At 49.7% G+C, this 15804-nt stretch overlaps 1 protein-coding gene across 2 annotated transcripts in view; it reads left to right on the top strand.

Annotated features, from left to right (window-relative positions):
- The window catches only part of Slit1 (slit guidance ligand 1), a 147140-nt gene extending 132280 nt beyond the window's left edge, over window positions 1-14860 (top strand). For both annotated transcript variants that reach the window (XM_034504193.2, XM_076921133.1), the window contains 9 exons: window positions 1355-1494; window positions 1602-1695; window positions 4077-4214; window positions 6779-7007; window positions 8555-8685; window positions 9097-9251; window positions 10181-10469; window positions 11008-11219; window positions 12004-14860. In XM_034504193.2, coding sequence (XP_034360084.1) covers window positions 1355-1494; window positions 1602-1695; window positions 4077-4214; window positions 6779-7007; window positions 8555-8685; window positions 9097-9251; window positions 10181-10469; window positions 11008-11219; window positions 12004-12242 — 1627 coding nt within the window. In that variant the 3' untranslated portion in view covers window positions 12243-14860. The remainder of the gene's footprint in view (window positions 1-1354; window positions 1495-1601; window positions 1696-4076; window positions 4215-6778; window positions 7008-8554; window positions 8686-9096; window positions 9252-10180; window positions 10470-11007; window positions 11220-12003) is intronic.
- The last annotated feature ends 944 nt before the right edge of the window (window positions 14861-15804 follow it).

Raw genomic sequence — 15804 nt, 5'->3', positions numbered from 1 at the left:
GTAAGAACACTGGCTGCTCTTCAGAGGACCTGGGTTTGAGTTCCACCACCCACATGGTGGCTCACAACCATCTATGACTCCAGTCTCAGGGGACCGTATGTTTTTTTCTAGCCTCAAAGGGAACCAGGCTTGTATCTGGTACATATACAGACATACAGACAAAACACCCTTACACACAAAACCAACCAAATAAATATAATTACAAAAAAAGTTTCTTGTATCTCACTTATCAGTAAGATGACTAATGACATACAAAACAATGTAACTGTTGTAAATTTAACAGTTAGTACCTGTAAGGTAACGTGTTCTGAGAATGAACTTTTTTATGGGTGTGTGACTGTATTCTTTGTCAGCTGATCCCTGTGTCCGCAGATGGTCTGAGTATGACAGGAGACAGCAGCTGCTCTGCTGTTTTGTTTGCATATATATTTTATTCTGGGGAGGTCTGTTCGCATAACTCCACTGTCAGGATTAGTAGATTCATCATAGACCTGCCACTCAGCTATTGGAAACCCTTCCAGTTTATAGGACAAAATCTCCAGAGTGAGCAGGTGGCAGCAGTGTTTCTGTTCAGTTAGAGAGACTCAGTTCCCCGAGTCTCCTGTCAATTATTTTTAATTGTCTACTTGCTGCCTTCCTTGGCACCTGGAGACACAGCCCCTCCTCCTGCTTAGGCAGAGTGGTACCTGAGCATGACAGGAGAGCAGCTACCCTGCTGTCTCCAAGTCCTGGAGATGTTTGAGGAGGTTTACAGGCATTTGAAGAGCTGGCTGGAAGTTCCTCAGCTCATTCTCTCTGACCCTTGGGAAACCTCACATGTCTTAAGCTAATGACTACCCCTGGTTTGTAAATCACCAACTTCAAGAACCTTCTACAACCCAGCGACTACTCAGCCCAGCTCCATTCTTTCTCTGTCCCTGAAGTCTGTGTCCTCAAAGACTTGAGCGGTGTAAGTGAGCAGGACCTACCTTCTCACTTCAGACTTCACCCATCCCTCTGTGCCCGATGCCTCCCCTCCCCTGTTGGGACGCTTGCTGAGGGTAGCCAATCACCTCCGCCAGGAAGCCTGCCTGACCATGCCCTGGTGAGGAGGGGTTAGGTGGTCTTCGCCCATGCCTGGCTTCAGAGCCTCCACCATCATGATTACACTTCTTCTATTTGTCTCCCCCACCAGACTGCAAGCCAGAGGATTCCTTGAGGGCAGGGCTGGTCTTGTTACCCTCTAACCTGTTCGCCCTCTGGCAAGGGCCTGGTCTAGAGCAGAAACTCAAACCTCAAACTGTGTGGAATCAGGATTCTGACCAGTGGCCTTAGGCTTTTCCAGTTCCGCTCCATCCTCTGTCCCCTACCACAGGTGCTCCTGTCCTTCTGGCTTTGAAGGGCCGACCTGTGGAGTGAACACAGATGACTGTGTGAAGCATGCCTGTGTCAACGGAGGTGTCTGTGTCGATGGCATGGGGAATTACACATGTCGGTGCCCCCTGCAGTACACAGGTAAGGATTTTGGGGTTCAAGGTAGTCCCAATCCTTCAGGCATGCCAGTGTCTGCATGGGCTCCATGGAGCTTGGCATCTCCTGCCTCTTGCTCCTTCTTCCCCTAGGAAGGGCCTGTGAGCAGCTGGTGGACTTCTGCTCCCCGGATCTGAACCCGTGTCAGCATGAGGCCCAATGTGTTGGCACTCCGGATGGGCCCAGGTCAGTCTGCCCACTGCCAGGGACCCCAGCCTAGTCTTGGCATCCTCTCTTCTTTCCTACCCCTCATCTGTTGGTGGTTGTGGCCCTGGCATTCTGGATTCCTGAGAGCCATCAGAGGGTGGCTGTTGGCACAGCTCTGGTCATGTAGTCCTGGGATTGAGACTTGCTACAGCTTGGCCCTGAGCAGACGATGGCTGGACCGAGCCCATTTTTCTCATTGTGAACTGGGTGTGGCTCTAGCATCCTCTCGAGGTGCTGGTGAGGATAAATGAGAAGGTGCTTAATTGGAAGGTACTGAGCTTGAGAGCCGTGTCCCACCCACAGCCAGTCATGCCTGGTTCACAACCTCTCACCCCATCACAAAATTCACAAAGCTCACAAAACTAGAGAGCGCTTCCAGAACAACACCTCACCTGAAAGAAAGGCTGATGGGAGGCTGCTCACACTCGCCAGCCTTCAAAGGGTGGATACGGGTAGAGTGTGGACTTGTTTACTAGGCTGTCTCAACTTCCATATGTAGACTATGGCCTACTTGTGGCCACAAAGCTCCGAATTCCAATACCCATCCAGCTCCAGAGCAAGGAACCACTGTATTAACTGTATTAACTTGTCACATAGAAGCCGCTGCATGAAGGTTACATGGGCTTTTGAAAATGCCATTCCCTTAAATACAGTTTCATTCCTAGAACAGCCCTCCTCCCACTTGTGAAAGTCAACAAAGAGTCAAACAAAGTCAGGGTAAGGCTTCCTAAGCTAGGATTGGGGCTAAGGCCATGGGTAGAGACTGGAAAGAAGCCTGCTGTGTAGCCAGTAGTATCAGTGGACTGTTGGGGCCCAGCTACACTTGGGCACTAGACTGTAGCAAGGCCTCTGTGAAAACAGGAGAGGTAAAGTACACCTCAGTAGGTCACAGGGATAGGAGTGGGGGTAGCAAGACTAACCAGGGAAGGGTGGGACGCTGGCTGCAAGAGACCATCCTCTGAGGTGAGGACGCTTAGACAGCAAGATGAGGCAGGCTTGTACTGGCTAGTAAGGAATTGCTGTGCTATCCCTCATCCTCAGAAGACGGGCAGAACGTTCAGCCCTGGGTCCCGCTATAGCCCACAGGCTGTGTGATACCTACACTCTCAATTCCCTGTACTGGTGGAAGGATGGAAGAGAGGGATACCCAGCTGTGCCTGGCGTTTGTGCTGGACCCGAGCATTTGGTAGGAGGACCTTGAATAAGAGAGGGAACAGGCATGTTTAATAGGCTTGATTACCACAGCATTCTTTCATGTTGAAACTCAGGACCCATCTGTGGGGTAGGTCAAGATTAACATTAAAAGAGAAAACAGAGGGGCTAGAGAGATGGCTCAGTGGTTAAGAGCACTGACTGCTCTTCCAGAGGTCCTGAGTTCAATTCCCAGCAACCACATTGTGGCTCACAACCATCTGTAATGGGATCTGATGCTGTCCTCTGTTGTGTTTGAAGAGAGTGGCATTATACTCACATACATAAAACAAATCAATCGAGAGAGAGAGAGAGAGAGAGAGAGAGAGAGAGAGAGGAAAATATCACAAAGAGCAGTGTGCTGTTTTATGTGGTTGGGACAAACATTGTAATATGAAACTTAGTTCTGTCTATGTGCATATGTATATTGGGCTGAGTGATATTTCTTCCAGCCTAAGAAACACTAGGTTTGAAATGAGAACTCCAGGCAAGAGCACGGTCTGCTTACCTGGGGGTTGGAGTTGGTAAGGGCTAGAGTGTTTCCTGGGGAAAGGGAAGGAATTGGCCTTGCTGAACCACTCAGGGGGAGAGCAAAGGTGTTCTAGAATGAACAGGAGTAAAGGCAGAGTTGTTCCCTGATGGGATTAGCTTGGTGTGAAGAGAACAGACAATGTTGTAGGGGTGAGAAGGGGCTGGATGATGTGTGCTTTATAGTTAGTCAGAGGCTTGGCCTTGAGGCTCAGTGAGAGCCTGGAAGTTTAAGGCTTGTCTGTGTCAAGATCTTCTTTGAGGGTGGATCTTGCTAAATGGTGGGAATCTGGGCCCAGCAGAGTTGCAGAGGCTGAACATAGAAGAATAGCCAGATCTGCGACATGAGGCTGCGTGCTGTGGGTGGGTCCTAGGAGACAACAGAGCAGGGCAAGTCAAGAACAGGCCAGAGGCTGACCTCAGATGTGTAGCTGGAAGTGATGGTGGACATCCAAGACAAGATTCCCACTTTCTTCTTGCTGCCAGGCGTTTCTCTCCCAGCCCAGGTTCCCCCACATCCATACAGCTCTCCTCGGCTCATGATAGAAAAGACTGCAGGGGTTCTCTGTCAAATGTACAGGCGGCATGGCCCTGGCCACTGAGTTCTAGCGTGAACTGATCCCGCTCCCTGTCCACCATAGGTGTGAGTGTGTGCCAGGTTACACGGGTGACAACTGCAGCGAAAATCAGGATGACTGCAAGGACCACCAGTGTCAGAACGGGGCCCAGTGTGTGGATGGAATCAACAGCTACACCTGCCTCTGTGCTGAGGGCTACAGGTGAGCCCCTTGCCTCACCGTGAGCAACTCCCCTGCCTTGGGTGGGATTGGCAAGGGTCCCTCTAGCGCTTGGGTGAGTGACAGTCCCATTCTGGGAGCTAAGTGCTGGAGTTATAGGTGTGAGTCAACCAGGCTCAACTACACAAACATGGGAGAGTTAAACAACCACTTAGAACCAGGGCTCCAGACCTGCTTGTTGAAGGACGGGGAGGAAGGAGTTTGTCTCCGCACTGTCCGTTGAAAAGTCTCTTCCCTCCTCCCTATCTCATTTAATTGTCTTGGCTATCTTGTGAAAACTCGATGGCTTCCTTGTCAGGGTACGGGTCCTGTATGGCCATCAGTTTGCCAGCGGCACCCAGTCTTTATTACTGTAGTCTCATGATGAGTTTTAAAATTGGAAGATGTAAGCTCTCCTGGGTTGTCATGTTTCAAGGTTGTTTTGGCTATTCTGGGTTCGTTGAATTTATATGAATTTTGGGGTTAGCTAGTCAATTTTTGAATAAAAGAAATAATTTGGGATCTTGGTAGGAGTGCTTTTGACTCTACAGAGCAGTTCGGGAAGCAGTGGCATTTTAACAAAGCAGTACCGGATTTCCCCATTCCCCCAGCCTTGACCCTGAATTGCCGTTCTGCATATGAAGACTACTATAACTTCTTTCATCTTTTTGTGTGTGTTGTCTTTAAAATACATGTTTCACACTTATTTTGAAACACTTTTTCATTATTATTTTATATGTATGCATGTTTTGCCTGCAAATATGTCTATGCACCAAGTATGTGCTCTCAGAGGCCAGAGAGGTGTTAGAGCCCCTGGGACTGGAGTTACAGGTGATTGTGAGCCGCCTTGTGTGTGCTGAGAATCCAGCCTGGGTCTTCTGGAAGAGCATCCAGTGCCCTTAAACCACTGAGCCATGTCTCTAGCTACCCACACTTAATGATTTCCTAATTTTAATTTTTAAATAATATTGTTAATAGAATTGGTTTTTGAAAAAGTTTTTTATTTTATTTACATGTACAAGTGTTTACCTGCATATATGTGTACATCACATGCACGCAGTGGCCACAGAGGCCAGAAGAGGGCATCAGATCCCCTGGAACTGTGTAGGTGTAAGTGGTCGTGAGCAACCATGTGGGTGCTGGGAGTTGAACTCAGGTCCCCTGCGATAGCAACACGTGCCTTTAACCACTGAGCCATTTCTTCAGTCCTCCATCATTTCATTTGTTGTGTATGCATCAGTTTTGAATCTTGCTGAATTCTTTATTAGTTCCAAGAGTGTTTCAGTCGGTTTTTAAGGATTTTTTTTTTCTACAGGAGAATGTGTAGAGTACTTTTCTTCTTCTGTTTTAATCTAGGTACATATTTTCTCCCTTTTTCTCCTAACTGCTCTGGACAGACCCTCCAGGGTACTGCTAAATGAAGCTTTGTGAGAGCAGATATTCTTGGCTTCCTTCTGATTATACAGGGCAACACCCAACCTTGGCCATTAAGAGTGATGTTGGTTGTGTGTGTTTCTGGCTGTTCTTCATTAAGCTGACAGACCTCCCTTCTATTTTTAATTCGTTAACTCTGATCTTTAACATGTTACTATAATGTTGTACATTGATTGGCTTCAGGTGTTAAACCAACTCTGCACTCCAGAGGTCAAACTTAAATGGTTACGTTATACAGTAATGGTTATTATCCATTTGATTGGCTGCTAGTTTGTTGAGGACCTTTTGCCTGTGTTCCTAAGTGCTTTGGCATATTTTTTTTTTTCTTGCAGTGTTCTTGTCTAACTTAGGTGCCAGGGTCTCAGAATGAGGAAGTATTCCTTTATTGTCTACTTCTAAGAAGAGTTTGTGGGAGAAAATGAGTATTAATTATTCTTTTAAATGTTTGATAGAATTCATTAGTGAAACCCTTTGGCCTGGGCAACTTTCTGGTCACTAGTTCAATTTCCTTACATGTTTGTTAGCACTTATATTTATATTCTTGAGTCAGTGAGTCAATTTCAGCTATAAGCTGACACACAGTTGTTCATATTTCTTCTTCTAACTGTCCCCTGCCTCTTGTGTTGGGCATTGTTAGAGCCCATGGCCATGTGCACTGAACAAATGCTCTATCTTCCAGCCACACCCCCAGTTAATTGTTTTTATATCTGTCAATTCAGGATCTCACCACCACCGCTGTTTAAGTTAGAGGTTTTTTGTTTGTTTGTTTGTTTTGGTTTTGGGTTTTTATTTTTTTTGTCTATATTGTAAAAGCTGCCTTGAAGAGTTGTTGGCATGAAAAGGGAGTGTATCTTCAGTTTCAATGTGCATGCCAATCATCTAAGGTCTTGTTAAAAAGTGGCCGAGGCGGGACTTCCTTTTCTGGGAAGTGCCCGGGTGGTACCTCAGCTGCTACACCAGGGGGTCCTGCTGGAATCAGCTCCTTTGGACAGCAACATTCACAGAAGCCATCTTCTGTCACTTTAATGGATCATTTTCCTGGGGTGGTTAGTGCAACTCTGAATCACACTGGGGAGAGATTCCCTCTGCTTCATTTGGCTCTGTCCTCTCTGACCTGGGTCTTTTCCTCTCAGTGGCCAGCTCTGTGAGATCCCGCCTGCCCCCAGGAGCTCCTGTGAGGGGACAGAGTGTCAGAATGGAGCCAACTGTGTAGACCAGGGCAGCCGACCCGTATGCCAGTGCCTGCCAGGCTTCGGTGGTCCTGAATGTGAGAAGCTGCTTAGTGTCAACTTTGTGGACCGCGACACTTACCTGCAATTCACTGACCTGCAGAACTGGCCTCGGGCCAACATCACTCTTCAGGTGTGTGCCTTGGGACCTGGTTACTCATGGGCAGTCAGGGTGCAGGCCACCCCTGTTCAAGTCAGAATGTCACCCCTGTCCATGGGAACCCCAAGGAACCCATGTGAGTCGCTATGGTCCTGGGATTAGGATGAGTGAGTCTGAAGAATGACTTGTAAAGGTCTCTCAGTCATCTCTGGGACAACTGCAGAGTGACAGGATCCAGAAAACCTGCCAGAGGCCTTGACCACAGGCTTTACCATACCTTCTGCTCAGCTCTGGCCTCTAGTGCCACAGACAGGATTGCTTCATGTGGTCAGAGGGAATTCTGAGCTTGTCTCTAACCAACAGTTTTGGGGTCCCTTAAATGCCCATTTTGTAACTTTGGTATCATCTCAGAACATCATGATGTTGAGGGGGAAAACTCAGGTTCTACGTCAACAAATGATGAAAATCTGGCTGTTTTGCTGACTGTGTGTCAGAGGAATAGGGAATCAGATTTTACAGTATTTCATCCAGTAGACAGTGTAAACTCTTGACCCCTCTGCCTCAAATTCCATTCTTGGCCACAAACACCCAATCACCTCTCCTTCCCTTTGTTCCCTCTCTTCCCCAGCTTCTCAGACAAGCTCAGTTCTCTTCTCTCACACTGCCCTCAGCAAGAGAGCAGGCAGCCTATCCACTCAGCAAGGCAAAGCTCGCCCAGCCCCAGCCCCGGCCCCAGCCCAGGTCCCAGCCCCAGTCCCAGTCACAGCTCAGGCTATTCTAACATCTTCAGAAGGAGTCATTGTCATCCCTTAAAAGACTTTTCTTTGCCTGAATTCTAATTCAACATCCAATGGTCTCAGGGGAAGCTCTCTGATTGACCATGTTTTTGTTGTATACCTATTTGAATCTTGACCAATCACTGAGTCCAAGGGAATAAGCTAGTGTGCTTTGTCTAGCCTTGACCTATGGGCGCACTCTACAGAGTGGAATTGGGATATTTACCAGAAGAATACAGGGAGCAGGAGCTAGTTAGAAAGAAGCAACTGTCTTTCCTATAGCCACGGGGACCTCCCTCCCAAATACCTGAATCTTCAACCACCCCCAGTCCCTGTTTCCCATACAGCTCCTTCCAGCATTGCATAGCTCTAGCAGGGGGAACCTTCCCATGAAGGTCCCCTCTACGGTCCCCTCCCTTTGTAGCCAGTTCCTTGAGGACCAGAGGGTGCTCCCACATCAAGGAGGTGGTTGTTATAGACTGTGGTGGCCGTGCACTGTCTCTTTCCCACTGGGCAACTGGTCTTTTACCTATTGTTGGGCAAATGCTCTCCAGGTCCAGCTAGCCTGTCTGCTTTGCTGCCTGGTGCTGGTCAATCTGTAGTGAATGACAAGTGAGCCTGGAGCTGCTGGCCTACGTCTCTTGGAGACTGGGGTCTCTGGGAGGCTGGTCAGACAGAGAGAGGGGGAGGGCATGCTTTTCATATGACATCACCCTTCCAACCATGAGTCCTCTCTGTTCACTCACCTAACTGTGCTGCCTCTGTGAGGGGTGGCATGGGAGAGAACATGCCTTTGCCTCCCAGGTCTCCACAGCAGAGGACAATGGGATCCTGCTCTACAATGGGGATAATGACCACATTGCAGTCGAGCTGTACCAGGGTCATGTCCGTGTTAGCTATGACCCAGGCAGCTACCCCAGCTCTGCTATCTACAGGTAAGGATTTCTCAGGCTGTCAGCCTTCCTTGTTTGGGTATTCCAAGATGGGGCTCCTGGACCAAGAAGTTGTTGGAACTACAGAAACTTGGCTGACCAAGGAGAAAGGCCACTTGGTTTCCTGAGTCCAGCCCACTCGGAGTTGAGGCTTCTTGGCACCATCTTTCCCCACCCTACCTCATCTGAGAGGCATCCCCTCACTGGAGAAGAAGCTCTCTCCAAATGTTTCAGCCTTCCCTGGGCCTCAGGAAGGGGCAGTAGGAAGCATCAGACCATAGGTTTTCTTCCTGAAGGTTTGTCTCCTTGGGAAGCAGTGACCAGGTTGATGATGCTTCTGAGATGTGCTTAGCTAGGGGTCTTCCTGAGGCCCACTCCCTGGGGTCGGGGATCCCCCCTCCTATCTCCTTCCAGTGCTGAAACAATCAACGACGGGCAGTTCCACACGGTTGAGCTGGTCACCTTTGACCAGATGGTGAACCTCTCCATCGATGGCGGCAGCCCCATGACCATGGACAACTTTGGCAAGCACTACACGCTCAACAGCGAGGCCCCCCTCTATGTGGGAGGTGAGGACCTGCCATATATCCCTCTTCAAGCCTCTCCACTGAGCTGTGGTGATAGCGTCCCCAGGCAGGGACTGCCTGTCCTTTATGGTCAGAGGCTGACCAGGAGAGCTGGTGCTAGGGTCAGGGAGATGCCAAAGGATGAGGTGGTCCTACTGAATGGTTACTTTGGTAGATTCTGCTGCCTTGGCTGGGGTCTAGCTGCATTCTGGATAATCCAGATTAACCAAGAAGGATGCTCAACAGGCCTGGGATGGGGGGATCAGTCTTTCTAGCTGTCTTCCATACCACAGGTATCCTTCGTGGCTCTGGCCCAGAAGGAATTTCTTGTGTCTTATTCCATTTCTAGTCTAGTCAAGGGCCAGAAACACTTTGAGAGACTCAGCACAGAGTCCCTACAGATGCTGAAGGCCAGGAAACCCCTGTTCACCACCTGTGATCATTCTCACATTGTCTCAGCCTGGGAAGTTCCAGGCCCCCTCTGAGATCCCAATTCTGTTCCTATCAATTGAGTCTTTTCAGATGAGCTGCTGAGCGTGTCAGGGGCAGGCAACCTCTGCCACAGGGCTGCTACAAAGCCACTAGCTTGAAAGTGGGTGGCAAAGTTTTTTGTTTCGGTTGGGGGTCTCCAGGAATGAAAACAAATGCCTCAGAGGAAAGGAAGGAATCCCAAGGGAAGAGAGCTAGACACTGGGAAAAAGCATCCGAGAGTCTTGTGGCTCAACTGGCTACGCCTAGCCTCACTCCCAGCTCTGGTCACAGAGGAAGTAGACTTCCCATGTCTTCCTGGAAAGGAGTCTGGTACTCCAGGGTGGCAAAGGGTCTCCACAGAGATAGCATAGAGCTCAAAGGGCAAGAGGAGACACTGCAGATCTGTCCAACAGTCGTGGTCTAGTCCCAACTTAGCCTACTGTTTCTTCCTTTCACCTCAGGGATGCCCGTGGACGTGAATTCAGCTGCCTTCCGCCTGTGGCAGATCCTTAACGGCACCAGCTTCCACGGTTGCATCCGGAACCTGTACATCAACAATGAACTGCAGGACTTTACCAAGACGCAGATGAAGCCGGGCGTGGTGCCAGGCTGTGAGCCCTGCCGCAAGCTCTACTGCCTACATGGCATTTGCCAGCCCAATGCCACCCCAGGGCCTGTGTGCCACTGTGAGGCTGGCTGGGGGGGCCTGCACTGTGACCAGCCAGTGGATGGCCCCTGCCATGGCCACAAGTAAGCCTGGGATGGACCAAGAGAGCCATCCCCTTCACCCATCTGTCCTTTTTCTGAAAGTCCTACTTACTTATGGCAAGCACTGCCTCACCAGGCATATCTTTAAATCTTTAAATTGGAGTGTGTGGACTGACATTAGTTAATCATTAATAATTAATTTTATATAAAATTAATATTATATTTATTATAAAATATTATAATAATTTATAATATTATAAAATATCATATTTATTATAAAATTATTATAAAATTAAATTATTAATTTTATTACTGATAATTCATTGATTATTAATTACTAGTAATAATTGTTTATAATGAATAATGGTGGCAGTATTACTACTGTTACTACTGCTACTATTATTATTATTTGGCTTTAAGCTTTGATCAACTAGAAAAGGACAAGCATAGAGTCATATTTTTGCCTTGCGCCTTTAAATCTTGGGAACAGAATCAAGTGCAAGGCTAGAAGGGGTGGGACCTCCTCTGGCTGGCTCATGGGCTAGCCTGTCCTCACGGTTCTCTTCTCTGTCACTTCCAGGTGTGTCCATGGGAAATGCGTGCCCCTCGATGCTCTTGCCTACAGCTGCCAGTGCCAGGATGGGTACTCGGGGGCTCTGTGCAACCAGGTCGGGGCTGTGACAGAGCCCTGTGGTGGCTTGCAGTGCCTGCATGGTCACTGCCAGGCCTCGGCCACCAAAGGGGCACACTGTGTGTGCAGCCCAGGCTTTTCAGGCGAGCGATGTGAGCAAGGTCAGGGAGCCCCCTCCTGATTGCCCTCTGCAGGGTCCCTCCCCACCATTCTGCCATAGCAGCTTCATGTTATCATCCTCGAACCCCAGCAAGCCTTCTCATCCTCATCCCCCTCCTCTCCCCTCTGGTACTTGTGGGACCACCGGGCTTTTGGTGCCCCTGCCCTCTATGAACAGAGCTTCACATTTTCTATCTCCTGGGCCCAGCCTGCCTTGCAGTTCCCTTGTTGGCTGAGGTCTCCCTATTGAGGAGAACGTCCAGGTATGCCCAGTAACAGCTCCTGGCCAGGTTTGAGCATCTTGTCCTATCAGCATTGGACCCGGGTGTAGCAGGATGTCTGAAGATGAGGGATTTCTTCCCAGGCTTTCTCTGGGCCCCTTCACCAAGATGCTTTGGTTAGACTCCAGACTGCAGAGGCTGAGAAGAGGGAAGCTGGAGAAATTCAGCCTTGGGTACCATAGGGTCAGTGGGTCACCCTCTTCATAGAGGAATACTTCCACAATGCTATCGCCCCCAGGCCTCAGCTCTTGCACATCTGCACGGTGGGAATCACCTCATTTGGCAGCAATTCTGGCCTGGAGGGCCTGGGCAGCTAGCTGCTTCCTTCTTCCCCAATCACACTGTAGTTCCGGGAGGAAGCACAGCACAAGTGCATGCAGAGAGGGGGAGGACAGAGGGATGAGAGAGCCCTCCCAGAGGAGCCCTCCTAGGATGCTGCCCTGTCCCCCCAGCCTGCTTCCCACGGTGTGCCCTGAGGCTGTGTCTTGGTGTTTGTCCCATCCAGAGTCCGAGTGCCGGGGGGACCCTGTCCGGGACTTTCACCGGGTCCAGAGGGGCTATGCCATCTGCCAGACCACGCGCCCACTGTCATGGGTGGAATGCCGGGGCGCGTGCCCGGGCCAGGGCTGCTGCCAGGGCTTGCGGCTGAAGCGGAGGAAGCTCACCTTCGAGTGCAGCGATGGGACCTCGTTTGCTGAGGAGGTGGAGAAGCCCACCAAGTGCGGCTGTGCCCGGTGCGAGTAACGTGCGGGTGGCACACTAGCATCTGGGCTGGGGCGGGCATCACCAGGATAGCGCCTGGGTCCTGGTGGGCACGGGGACTCTGAGCTGCCTTTCCAGCGGACTGCACTGCCGGGGCAGAGGAGCAAGGCCCAGGCTGCCGTGCCCTCTCTCAAAGTGCCTTGCACAGCTAGGCGCTTAATAAATATTTGTTGAATGAATGTGTGTGTGAGGTCAGGCCACAAACTGTGGCAGGATGGTGGCACTCCTCAGCCAGCTACTTGGGACTGAAGGAGGGGGAGATGCTAACCCTGTTTCCACTTGCTTCTCCTTTGGCCTGTGACTCTGGCTGACCTGAAACAGTTTATGTCCCAGGAGCCTCTGGCTCCTCCGAGGACAAGCATATCCAGGAGGTGCCGGCCTAGCTTCTGCAGCCATGTCTACTGGCACCAGGTCACTCTCTAGGGTAAGGCCTCCTGTCATGAAGAAGGGACTGCTCCTTCCTCAAGTCTTGTGACCCATTGCTCCCACAGCCTGTGAAAAAAGTTGGGGTGGGGTGGGGTTTGCATAGGGCCAGGCCTCTAAATCTTGAAGTATAGGATGACAATAGCTCCTATGAGAGGGTTCTTGCACTTGGGGTGGCAGGCCCCACCAAAGAGGGCAGAGGATCTTGACTCCAGCTGAATAGACATCACTGGCCACAAAAGGGGCATTGGACCCAGGTTTCCCAGAGAAAAGCTGCTGGTACCTCTGGTAGAGGAGGGATGGGGTCTGAGGAGGAGCTGGGCAAGCCCAGGGCAGTCTCAACTTAGGCCTGGTTTGGAGCATTGTAGTGAGGCCATAGGATACAGAAGAGGCCAGACAACACAGATGCTGAGTCCCTGCATGTGACTCTGCTCATTTCAGGTCTTAGGTCTGCAGCAGTGAAGCAGAAAGGTAGATAGGAACCATAGTAGACTGCCACTCTGGTCTCAGGAGGGGAGGCCTGAAGCGTTAGGAGATCCGTTTCCATTAACTTCATTAGCAGGTATTTTATGTACCTAACCTGGAGTGGGTTCTGTGGGTGTGCAGCCCCAATGTGAACTAATTGCTGAACATCATGGATGTTCATCAGGATGGCCCAGGCTCACTCTGGGGATTTGCAGTGAAGGCTGTTTGAAGCCGACAGAGACATGGATACCCGATACTTCTCTTCCATGTAGGGCCAAGTATAGAAAGATGAGGTTTGCGTCTAATGGAGTTTCTGAAGGGAGAACTTTCTCACTCCTCCTGGAGAGGCTGTAGCCCTGGTCTGGGTGTGTAGACAGAGGGGGATATCTTTGTGGGCCATAGGTGTGAGCATGTCCCCTGCTCCACTGCTTCTAACTGGGAATGTACGTACAGAGGGTGGCCTTAGGCCTGTCACTGCCTATGTGGACACCAGGAGGAGCCTCTGGTGCTGGTGAGGGCATACGCCTCCTGTGACTTGAGAACTTGCCATCTCCTATCACAATGGCTCTCAGTCACTGAGACTTTGGGATAGAAAGAGAGCCCAGCCCTAATCGACTGGTTAACTGTCATGACTGGGTATACACTCCTTGTCAGGGCTAGGACTCCATTTTCTTATGGCCCTCAGCTAGGGCCATAGCACACAGACCACAGCTCTCTAAGAGGACAGTGGCCCAAACCTCTAAGGGCTTTAAACAACTCTGCACAGCATCTTTCTCTTACTCCAGGCTTCCAGGTCACTGTGGTACCCTGGTAAGCAGCTGCACTGGTCTGCAGAGGGCAGAAAAGCTTAGACATGTAGCATGACATTCCTTTCTAGAAGTAAAGGTGTTCTGGCCTCCTTTAGCTCTGTGCAAGTTTCCTTCCCCAGACACCATCACCCCCTATTGGCCTGGAGAAGCCAATTCCTGGGCTTGACAGGCATGGACTAGCAGGTGATGCCACCTTTCCCTAAGGCCTTGGGATGGGAGGTGAGAGGCTAATTTGATGGCTCCCAGAGAGCCATGAGCCCCAGGCTCAACTTTACCTGTGACTTAGTCAGTACCTTGCAAGCCAAGGGCCTGGTCTATGACTCCCATCACCTGGCCACACTCGGACTTGTAAGGTCAGGTAAGAGGGTGACTCTGAGACCAGCCCCCTTAGAACTCATCTCCACATTGTGTTCCCTTTTGGTAAAGATCTTCAGTTTGCTTTGTGGTCATCACTGGCTATTTCCATTAGACATGCACAGCAGAGACCCAACAGGGCAAGTCCTCAAGGAACTGCTACATGGGCAGCACTACTCCAGGCCCTGTGACCATGCTAAGAAATGGAAAAGGCCATCTTTGTTTTCTCTTTGCCTGCTGTTAGCCTAACCATGAAAGTATCTCTTTATACAGAATACTTACAGATTCTAATATATATTTGTATTTCATTTTGTTATAGTATTTTTATATGTTAAAGTCAACTTCCAGTGTCCTGTTTTGATTTTCAGATGCTATGTGGTTGTGACCTTTTGTTTGGGGTTTCTGTAGTCTTGTTTGGGTCAACTCTTAGAAACTGGCTTCAAACAGTCCCTGAGGGAGCTGTACCTGTCCTTTCCCCTGGAAGTATTGTTTTAGAATATGTCAGTATTGTCTGCTGTCTTCCATGTGAACATGACATTGATTCATGGACTTTCTGCCTGCCTGGTCTCTTTCTTCATTAAAACAAGCCTGCTGCCACCAGGACTACCACACTGGCCGCAGTCCTCACAGCCAGGATGTCTGCTAACCCTGATGTGGCAAGGCTTGTTCATGCTGAAGGAAAGGGGTGTGTGACAAACTGGGGAGGCCCACTCTCTTCTCCTGCCAAGGGTTTAAGTGACGATAATGTTTTGAGTATTTGCCTAGAGAGTCACTCACACATTTAATCAGACTCCAAGGGTCTTGGAGCATCCAGGTGACAGATTACAAAGTAGCATGCAGTCTCAGATAATCAATCCTAGAAAGCCCCTGTACCCAGGCCAGTGGAGGAAGGGGGAAACATACACTAGACCAGAACACTGCACATAAGAGATGAATAACAGGATCTATATTTCTAAGATTCCCCCAGCCCCCACAGGTCACCAAAGGTAAAAGGAAGTGACAAGCCCTCCACTGATGCCAGGGCCATGACCTGATCTCACATAAGGATGTAGTGATGTCACAACGCCCCATTCTAAGAGTGCATGGCCACCCTGAAAGGGGACAAGGATGGTAACTTTGGTGCCTTCACAACAGCTGGGGTTTGGAGAGGAAGGGCATGTTAGAGAGTGGGGCAGAGGAGGGTAGAGAAAGTGAAAGCCAGCAGGGTCATAGGCTTAAGTGTCTGGGAAGGAGGTAAGCCAGTGGTCAGTGCTCCTTGGCCCAACATTTCTATTGTCACTTCTAATTAAAGCAGTAAGTGCCAACAGGGGCAATCGGAAACTCTCACTGCTAGAAAAGGTGGCACCTAAAGAACACTTTGCAGTCTATCTGTACCAGCTGGTTTTCACCATGACCTAAATTTGTTAGCTTCAAGCAAAACACCATCACAAACCAAAAACAAAACAAACAACCCCCCTCCACCCGCAAAACTAGAAACTCTAAACTTTGTAATG

This window comes from Arvicanthis niloticus, chromosome 1 (genome assembly GCF_011762505.2).
Source record: "Arvicanthis niloticus isolate mArvNil1 chromosome 1, mArvNil1.pat.X, whole genome shotgun sequence".
Taxonomy (NCBI): domain Eukaryota; kingdom Metazoa; phylum Chordata; class Mammalia; order Rodentia; family Muridae; genus Arvicanthis; species Arvicanthis niloticus.
This window is presented reverse-complemented; position numbering and strand designations above follow the sequence as displayed.